General features: G+C 43.9%; 1 protein-coding gene across 1 annotated transcript; it reads right to left on the minus strand.

Moving 5' to 3' along the window:
* Positions 1-9,277: 9,277 nt before the first annotated feature.
* Positions 9,278-9,874, minus strand: LOC137306909 (histone H2B 1/2-like). The gene is made up of 2 exons (XM_067976293.1): positions 9,840-9,874; positions 9,278-9,638 (listed from the first exon to the last, which is right to left on the minus strand). Exons 1-2 carry the CDS (start codon positions 9,872-9,874, stop codon positions 9,278-9,280), a joined length of 396 nt encoding a protein of 131 aa, XP_067832394.1.
* Between the last annotated feature and the right edge of the window lie 995 nt (positions 9,875-10,869).

Here is a 10,869-nt window from a genome sequence, read left to right on the forward strand (position 1 = left end):
CTAATTCACCGAGTTAAAGCTTCAGATTGCAGCGAGCAATATAACAGTCTCTATTAACAGTTTACTTTTCCAAAATAAAGGGGGTGAATCTTGAAAGGAGATGTGTTGAAATGAGCCTGACCGGTGAGCCGGTCTGTGACACTGGACGGCATCAACAAAGTTGTCCCCTGCACTTACAGTGAAGCGGACGGCAGTTTTCACTCTTAAACCAGAGATTATGATGTTAAGAAAAATGTGCGCGAGGCAGATTCGACTTCAGCGCGGTGACACTGGGCCAGAGTAAAGTTCAGTTAATGTGATTTCCGAGTGGTGAGAGGGTGGATTTGCAACTCCTGTGCGGCTGCACTGCGCATTGTCCGGAACTTCAGGTAACGCGTTCCACATCCTTACCATTGATTGGGAAAAGAAGTTTCTCCCGAATTCCCTGTTGGATTGATCAGCAAATATTTTTCTTCATGACCTCTAGTTTTGGACTTCCCCATAAGTGAAAACATTTTCTCAACAGCAAAGTTTCTGTTTTAAGATTGAAAACTGCCGTCCGCTTCATTTTAAGTGCAAGGGGTAACTTTGTCGGTGCCGTGTTGTGTTACAGACCGGCTGATCGGAGAGGCTCATTTCAACTCCTCTCATTTTCAGCAAACATGAACATTACTGAAATAGAGGATTGTGAATCACAGCTGGAAAAATCAATCCTCTCTATCACTGGGGGACTGAGTCTTCCAAACTTCAGGTGTTCAATGGCAAGGGCAGTTTGATATTCAGAAATAATACAGCGCAGATTTTCACTCAGGCAAGATTCACCCCCTTTATTTTGGAAAAGGAAACGGATAATAGAGAAGCTTTCTGATAATAGAGAAGTAATCTGAAGCTTTAACTCAGTGAATTAATGCCACAGCATTGCTAATGATCTGTCTGTGGCGCAATCGGTTATCGCGTTTGACTAGTAAAGGTTGGTGGTTTAAGTCTACTCAGTAAACGATCGGGTAACTTTCCCACTAACTTCTACTGTCTCGCATTTCCAGGTTTCTAATGTGTGCCTTAGTGCAAAAACATAGGCCGGAAACATTCCCAGCTGAGCACGGCTGATACTCCAACATTTCCCCACGGTCCATGAGCAGGCGCAGGAACAAAATATTAAAAAAACGAAATATGAACTGGAAAAGCTCAGCAAGTGAGGCGGTATCTGTGGAGGAAGAAACAGAGTTAACGTTTCAGGATGAAGACCTTTCCTCAGAAGCCCTGACGAATTTTCTGCTTTTATTTCAGATTTCCATTATCCGCTGTATTTTGCTATAAAAAAAACCGAGATTGGCTTCACGGAAATCAGAATTCTTCTTGACAGATAAGGTCTGAAGGGAGGACTCACTGGTTACAGGAGAGCTGGCTCACTGTGACATGGAAATTTATACAATGAGCGACACCAGACTCTTTCCCTGTTTCCACAATTAATGTCGCTCCCCTTATTTTGGAAAAGTAAAATGATATTCACATTCCGGCAGGGTTCAATTGATTTCTGAGCGATCATTGAAGGACCGTGCAGCGCTGCCTCCGTTGATAACAACAGTTCGAAGCCTCCTTTGGGAAGCAGCAACAAATCCATCATTTTCTCGCTGTTCCCCGGCTCCCGGAGTGAGTGAGGGCGCGACAGCAGCAAGATTCAAGCCGCCTGTCCGGCCTCTCGCATCAATGAACCGCTGCGAACGGAAAGCACTGAATACAATCTCAGACCACGCGTTTCTGGAACAATATTCCACGGCCCGACCAAACCTCCCCACACCGAGCACAGGAACAGGAAAATCCGGGGAGCTTGTGTGCTGGTCACCCGGTTTCCCTCCAGGATTTACCGAGAACCAGAGTGAAACGGTCATTGGCCCACTGCGGGAAAACCAGGGTGAGTAAAACAGCAATTATGTAGTCAGGATGGCTGAGCGGTCCAAGGTGTTACGTTCAACATGGAAAAGACAGCAACTGACCCGTTATATTAAAAACAGATAACATTTGTTCGCTGGTGGGCACGTTACCCCACCAGCGAACAAATGTTATCAACGAACTGTCTTTTCTATGTTTCTAACTCTCTATCTCTGTTTTTTTTTGTTTGTTGTTTTTTTTTTGGTGATTTGTATATTCTGAGACCTTGCAGGTAACACCTGTCTGTCTGCACACTGAATGCCTTGGCAACGGGCAGTTGAAAAAACTGTCTGTAATCACCAAGCATTGTTCTGTGAATTATAAATGCGATTTAATTTCGAGGATTTCATTTCGTTCACCTGAGGAAGGAGGAAGCCTCCGAAAGCTTGTGAATTTAAAATAAAATTGCTGGACTATAACTTGGTGTTGTAAAATTGTTTACAATTGTCAACCCCAGTCTATCACCGGCATCTCCACATCATTTAAAGCAAGTGACACTCACATTTTCTGCCAGTTTCACCTGCCACCTCCTTCAGCTTCTGTCTGTTATTTTCCTCCAGCTTCCTCCGCTCCTCCCCATGCCGGGGAATTAGATGTTCGAAGCAAATGCAACGACTGGAATAAAACCTCACCAGGAATGCAGGGAGAGTGGAAGAAAGATGTTGGTCATTGAGAGACGAAGGATTTTGCAGATGCCAGGATAAATAGACAAAAAGATCTCATCTCCCTCCCTCTTTCAGCGACTGAATATATTAATGCTCAAGAGATGTTCTCACGGCCTCAAGCCAATTATCTCGAGTCACACTGTCCCTCCAATCCTGCACACGGTGCTTAGTTTTGAAACACTCCATCACCCCTGTGCTCGCTCACCTACATTGGCTCCCGGTCCGCCGATGACTCGATTTTACAAATCTCATCCTTGTGTTCAAATCCCTCCGTGGCATCGCCTCTCCCTATCGCTGTAACCAAACACAACCCCACAACCCTCCGAGATCACTGCGTTCCTCAAATTATGGCCTCTTGTGTACCCCTGATTTTAATCGCTCCACCACTGACGGTCTTGTCTTCAGCTGCCTCGGCCCAAATCTCTGGAATACCCGACTCAAACCTCTCCGCCTCTCTCTCCTCCTTTATGACACTCCTTAAAACCGACCTTTTTTGACTAAGTTTTAGTTCACCTGTCCGAATATCTCCTTTTTTGGACCTGTGCCAAATTTTATCTGATTGAAAATGTAGTCTGTCTCACGCTGACCTTCAGCCCAACAGAGTCCATTCCCAGCACTAGTGACCTGCAAGGAGTGGTTGCAGATTTCACTGTTTCTGTTGACGCGGATAATGAGGTTGTGTCATTTCAGTGTGTGGTTCTGGATCGAACTCAGTTGGCATTACAGAGACAAGGGGGATGAGAACAGAAACAGGTCCTGCAAGAACATCAACATCCCATCAGTCCAAGTCCCTTTGCTGCTGCTGTGTTGGACCTGACACGGAATGGCTGGAGGGAGGACAGTTTACTCTGCATTGATAACAGGGAAAAGAGTTAAACGTTATATTCCTTATACCCAAGTTGAGCGAGGCGCCCTCACAAAAACAGTGCTTTGTTACAGGGACAAAGTGTTTGACTATTCGAGATGTGGAAAGTGATGTGATACTTTGGGCTGCTTGACAGATCATCAGTGAGTTCAATCTGGAGTGAATCTGCTGAGTGACCCGGATCAGGTCGGAGGCTGGTGACGACAGCCTGTGGATTATCAGGAAGAAATGTAACTTCGGCGGGGCGGAATTACAGGCAGCAGCACATCGGCCGTCCGTTTTGCACCCCGTGACTTCAATGGAAAGGAGTATTGAGTGAGATGTATAATAGGCCGCTGATCCATTACCGCCTGTGTCGTGTCCTGGTCGAAGTTGAATTTTACCCCCATTGTTTCTGAGTTGCTTTCACCAGGGGTTTCAGTCTTTACACTTTTAGAATCTGCTTCTTTAGTAAGGCTGAGGCAACTGGTCGAGTAGCGGGATGGGGAAATCTCGGGCCCACAGGCGGGTTTGTTTTGTCTCCAGTCGGTTTAAATTAGTGGGTTTGAAAATAAAGCGCTTCCACCTTGTGGTTTATAAATCGGCTCTCCTTGAGAGTGACGCTCATCGCTGGGAGCGCCCATTCGTGGAATCAGCCCTGACATCAACAGCACTTGCTGAATGAAATTGTTTCATCACAAGCTGTTCTCAGACAGACCGTCCACACAATCGCACGGTCTCCCATCGCATACTATTTCCCCCGATAATTACAGAATTCAATGCTCCCTGAAAAAAACTGGGGGTGAAATTGGTCTTCAACATTCGTGCAAAATGAGCGATTGTGGAAAATGAGCACCAGTGTGAAATGAGCGATAGTGCAAGATGAACCACAGTGTGAAATGAGCGATGGTGCAAAATGAACCACAGTGTGAAATGAGCAATAGTGCAAGATGAACCACAGTGTGAAATGAGCGATGGTGCAAAATGAACCATAGTGTGAAATGAGCAATAGTGCAAAATGAACCATAGTGTGAAATGAGCAATAGTGCATAATGAGCCATGGTGTGAAATGAGCGAGAGTGCAAAATGAGTCACAGTGTGAAATGAACGATCGTGGATCAGCGGCCCGTTTTGTTGTTGTTCCGATTTTCTCAACAATTGATTTCAATGGAACAGGACATCGGACGGATTGTAACAGGGGCTACGAATTCGTTACCGCCCGTTTTCCGTTACTGCCAAAGGTCAATTGATACCCTAAGGTTCACAAAGTTTTTCACAGCTCATGTCTGGGTCAGGTGTAGATTCATTGGGGTATATTGGACTTTGTATGATTGTGTAAAACAGGTGATAGCGAATCCGCAACCGGCTTCACATCGCTCCCCATTTATTTCCATTGATTGTTGAGATGTAAAAGGAAATCTCGATTCACTCTCACCCGTTTTACACGATCACAATATGTCACAATCTCCATTGATGGAGATCGATTGCTGTGACTAATCACCAAGTCCATTATCATTGTATCGAACTGGATGGACCTTGCTCATTTTTTGTCCAGCAATTCTTATGTTCTTATATTCTCCCTGCCGAGGTGATACTTATACATAATTGTGTTTTTACCTCAACGTTCAGTCTCCTTCACCCTGTTATTCCACATCTGCTCCATGAGGTGATTTTTTATATTAGTCCTTGTTTATTCCCAGTATTTGTCCCTTTCTTCATGTTTTCCCTCACTCCCTGTATCGTGATTTTGCTGTTTAAATCTGTATTCCCACTTACAGACCCCATCTCCGTGTCTTCCCATGTCTCTCTAGAAGTCATTTTTAGATTAAATCTTTGCTGATTCCCAATATCAGATCCTTCTACTAATTTATTTGCTCTTTTCCTCCGGAGCTGATATTTTTACTTAATCTCTGATCATTCCTAATTTCATTCCTTCTCTGCAGGTTATTCCCTGTCTTTCGTTCATGGCCAGTTTCAGACCCTCTCTGCAGGTTATTCCCAGTGCCTTTATTGAAGTGTCCGCGGCCAGCTTCAGGCCCTCTCCGAATGTAAGTCCCAGTTTCTCTCCCGAAGTGCTCATGGCCTGCTTCAGGCCCTCTCTGCAGGTTATTCCCAGCCTCTCTCCTGAAGTGTCCGTGACCAGTTTCAGGTCCTCTCTGCAGGTTATCCCCAATCTCTCTCCAGAAGTGTTCATGGCCAAGTTCAGGCCCTCTATATATGTTATTTTCTTTCCTTCTTCTTTTGTCGATTTATACCTTCAAATGTATGTTTGTTCCCCAGTATCAGACCGTCTCTCCATGTTTCCTCGCTCTCCTACGTGGGGAAATTCATTTTATATTTAAATCTCTGTAATTCTATTTAAATCTGTGTGGCATCGTGTATAATATAGTAAGACAAATAGGTTAAGAATACTAAAGTTAGTATTAATGTATTATGAGACTATAATCTGTGAAATAGAGGTTACACATGGTTTAGATTATTTCGCTTTGATTCCGCAGGGGAAGGCGTCAGCTGAATGCAATTTAATGAATCATCAAAGGCTTGTGTAAAAATTCTGGTAAGGTTGGAGACAACATGTCTTATGTTTCAGCTGTTACTATTCTATTAAAGTGTGATGTTTGTCACCATACAAAATTGTCTCATATTCCACATCAACGAAACATGCATTCCAGTCAGAGCTTGTTATGGTGAGAGACATGGAGTGGGTCTATTTACTATTCTTGTTAAATCACAGTTGCACTGTAGTTAAAGATACAAACTGAGTGAGAATGGCACTAATTGATGTTCAACAGAAGGACAGCGGTACAGTGAGGGAATTAAACACCACAACGTGAATTTCTGCAAAAAATGGATTAATATTTGGTTGTTTCGACGTAATACTTACGGAAACGGGGAGACCAGACGTTCAGAGGAAAGGTCAAATTTGTCATTTTATGTAAAGAAGCAATTCTAGCTTCTATAAAATAAATCAGTGTAAAATTGGAATCAATTTGAATGTAGTTCTGATTTGGGGTTTGGTTTATGTATTAATTATTCATATGTTTATGTAATCTGAAACCATAACAGTATTTGTAACAGTAACAGCGCAGAACAGTAATGCGGGACCCTGTCCAGTTTAGTGACACAGCAGAAGGGTTAAGAGTTTATTGTCATTTATTACAGAATACAGCAGGCCACTGGGAAAGTTACACATGGAACAGATGGAGGGGCAAAAAGATGCAAAGAGATTTTACACTTTATTTGGGAAACGCCTTTTTATCTCCTCAATGTTTAATTTTACAATTAACTTAATTTGCTCTATTTCCTGAACAAACTTCAGGCACAAACTATGGCTCTAAACTGAAAACAATCATTTATTATTAATACGCTAGAAAAATTGACATTAGAATTTAAACAATATCTTGGGTTGATGTCCGATTTAGAATTGCTTGAACAACAATAAAACAACACATTCTGAATTCCCAAAACGCATAACCGTTTGGAAATCAAATGTCTATCTTAGACTAACCCCATAACGAAAGTTATATACTGATAGTTGGCTCAGGTTTGCCGGGATATTCCAGGTATTTTGATGGATGGCGTTGTCGGGTGGCGTGGCTTTCTCTTGTAGCCAGGTCATCTGGCAATCCACAGGCAATCTTTAAACCTGCATCGAGGCATCAAACCGTGAGGTAGCGAGCAGTCATGAATAGTCCAGGTGAGGTGATGCTGCCAGGAAGCGAAAGGCGAGATTGAAGCAGTCGTCGTTGATCTGTGTCCCTCTCCACTCAAATTCTGCCAATTTTTAAAAAAACCTTTTTAACACAGAACCACACCTCTGGGGCGGTGGCTTATCAACAAAAGGTTCCTCCAAATTTAACCCACCATTAATGGGCACTTCACTTGTTTCCCTCAGTTTCCACAACGTAACCAAGTTAAGTCGCCAGATGATTTTTCATTACATCGAGCGGCTGAGGAAAGACCCGCAAAAAGTCATGGACAGGGTGAGGTACACAGACTGAGTGACTTTATTGTGCAGCATCCAGGCAGTACCTTTAGAACTGTCAAAAATAAATCTAAATGAGTGTTCCCCTAAATCAAACGTGAATTTGCCTATTTCGCCTGCTGCTGTTCTTCTGGTCAGCACTCTCACACTCCAGGCTGATGATACAGTTTGTTTGGTTGTTTAATGCTTTCTCTCTCTACCCTCTTGTCACTTTATATGTTTGCCCGTCTTTAATTGTATTTGTCCTCTGTGTATATCGCTGATGTCTGTTTATTTTCCGTGTGTTTATCGACCTCGTTATATCCACTTCTACTTTAATTTATGTCTCTCTGCCGCTGTTCATGCCTCTACCTTTTTCTATCTGTTACTCTTGTCTTTTTTTTCGATTTGCCTCTCTCTCTCTCACTGTCCGTAGGTCGCAGCCTGTCTTCTCTCTCTGCCTGCCCTGCCTTTTTCACATGTGCCTCCCTGTCCCTCGCGCTGATTGTCTCTCTCTCCCTCTGACTTCATCCGTCGTTTTGTCTCTTCAGTTAGTATCCAGCCCTTTCAGAGATACAGTGGGTGGCTCTGAAAAGAGCCTTTGGGATATCAGATTAAATCTTGGCCGCTTTACTTGCTCTTGGTGCTCACATTGCTGGTTTTCTTCTGCAGCAGCACGGCCTGGATATTAGGCAGCACCCCGCCCTGAGCGATGGTCACCCGTCCCAGGAGCTTGTTGAGCTCCTCGTCGTTGCGGATGGCGAGTTGCAGGTGTCTGGGGATGATGCGGGTCTTCTTGTTGTCCCGGGCCGCGTTGCCGGCCAGCTCGAGAATTTCAGCCGTCAGATACTCGAGCACAGCGGCCAGATAGACCGGGGCTCCGGCACCCACACGTTCAGCGTAGTTCCCCTTTCGCAGGTGCCTGTGAACACGGCCCACAGGGAACTGCAGTCCGGCCCGGGATGAGCGAGACTTGGCTTTGGACCGAGCTTTACCGCCGGTTTTTCCTCTTCCAGACATTTCCACAATCTCACAAACACTTTCACAAAGAATTAAGAATGACTTCTGTATTTTCCCTTCTGAGAGACTGAAAGATCATCTGATTGGTTGTTCCTTATTACACCTCATTTGCCTATTTCATTAACCAATCAGATAGCTGGAAATTAGAAGAGGGCGCGATTGACCGGCCTCAACGGTCAGACCAGGAATTTTATGAATTACAAAAAGCCCGCCAATTTCAGTGCAGTGAAGGATCGGATTTCGATCAATGTCGCCCTGAGCACAAGATTTTAAACCCGTTCTTTTTATCTTGTCTTATTCAGCGCTTCCCGTCACTAATCGCTCGCTCTGTTTTAAAATCTGCTTTAAATTATGGCTCATTCGACCATCGCTTTCAAACTGCACCGGACGGGACTAAAGCCCCATTCACAGCATTCCGTGAAAGGACACATTTGAATTTAGTGTTTAGAAAAGTGAAACTTCTCAGAGCCGGGAGAGCTTCTGTGAAAAGAGGGACCAGGACAGAGCTCTCATTCTGCCCCGATTCCGCTGTTACTGCAAGGGGTGGGGTTACTGTTAATCTGGGGATTTTCAGGTCAATCCAAAAATAGACTGAGACTGAGAACGGAATCGCTGAGGGGGTCATAAAGGGGATGAGAGGCCAGAATAGTAATGCTTTAAGAACAAAACAAATGGGAAGGAGCGGATGATAAACTCGTGTTCATTTTTGGGGCCAGGGATTTGAACGGGGTAGTTCGAGTCACTTTTCGATTGGAATCATAATATTGCTGCAATAAAACGATCCTTAGTAAATATACAGGAAATGCAGCTCTTTCAGAGAGGTTGTGGGTGGCTCTTAAAAGAGCCGTTGTTTTTTTTTCACTTCATTGTCGAGTTTTACTTGGAGCTGGTGTATTTGGTCACCGCCTTTGTCCCTTCTGACACGGCGTGCTTGGCCAGTTCCCCAGGCAGCAGCAGGCGCACGGCGGTCTGGATCTCCAGGGAGCTGATAGTCGCCCGCTTGTTGTAATGGGCCAGGCGGGAAGCCTCACCTGCGATGCGCTCGAAAATATCGGTCACAAAGGAGTTCATGATGCCCATGGCCTTGGAGGAGATGCCGGTGTCCAGTTGAACCTGCCTCATCACTTTGTAGATGTAGATGGAGTAACTCTCCTTCCTCGACTTTCTACGCTTCTTGCCGCCTTTGGCTGGTGCTTTACTCAAGGTTTTCTTGGCGCCCTTCTTGGGAGCTGCTTTCCTCAGGCATTTTCAAACTCAATTTCAGACTCAGAAATTAACCAAATCCGCTCCGAGCTCGGATTAAATCGGCAGCCCCACAGCCCTATGGTAATGAGGGATGGGGAGGGCAATGATTGTGATTGGGTCATTCGGAGTGAGGTCACAATAATTATTCACTGTAACTCTCTGATTAGTTTCTTCAGACAATCAGATTTAGTACCTGCCACCAATCACAAACACGCTCACACTGCACATTGTCCGGTTTCAGCAATTTGTTCCGAACTGTTGCAGTTCTGCTTCCGGCCAGTAGATGTCCCCAAACCCCGGGACAGTGAAGTTTGCAGTTGAGAGAGGGACAGAACAGAAATTAGTTCTTCACATTATAATGCACGAGTGGGATTTAGAAAAACTGGGAATGGATACGAGCTGCATGTACATTTTGTTAGATCAAACATTAGTTGTAATGCTGTGTTAAATTCTTGTAATTAATTTAGGGGGTATTGCCGATACTGAGGAAGAATGCGACAAAATACAAGAATAATTATTAAGCTTGCCGAAAGGCGATGTAAATGGACATTGAATTTCCATATAGAAAGGTGTGAGGTGGTGCATTTTGCTAGGGGGAATAAGGAGGCCACATACTGCTTGGAAAATAAGAGTCTAAATGGGGTAAAAGAGCAAAGGGATTTCGGGGTACAGATTGACAAATCATTAAAAGTAGCAACACAAGTTGATAAGGCCATAAAAAGCAAACAAAGCACTGTGGTTTATTTCGAGAGGAATAGAATTGAAAAGCAAATAAGTTATGTTGAACTGTAAATTAAACTGTCAAACCTTCTGTCAAACTGTTTTATTATATTTTCGGTTTCTAGATGTTTTTCCATTGCATCATTGAGTAAAAGATTCCATGATCATTCCTGCCACCGACCTTTAGTTAACTGGTCTATAGTTCCCTGGACTTGTTCTATCACCTGATTTAAAATATAAGAATCACATTAGCTGTCATCCAGTCCTCTGGCACTATTCCTTTTTGTGATGATTTTTTCCTATATATGTAACAGTGCCTCTGCTATCTCTCCCCTTGCTTCATTGAATATGCACAGATGCAATCTATCTGGAACAGGAGTTTAACCACCCTTTCTAACTTAAATGCCATGATATCTTTATTGACCTCTTCCTCTAATATATTCACCCTGTTTATCTCCCGGGTAAATACTGAGACAAAGTAACAATTCAATATTTCTGCCATT

Source organism: Heptranchias perlo, chromosome X (genome assembly GCF_035084215.1).
Source record: "Heptranchias perlo isolate sHepPer1 chromosome X, sHepPer1.hap1, whole genome shotgun sequence".
NCBI classification, from domain to species: Eukaryota; Metazoa; Chordata; class Chondrichthyes; order Hexanchiformes; family Hexanchidae; genus Heptranchias; species Heptranchias perlo.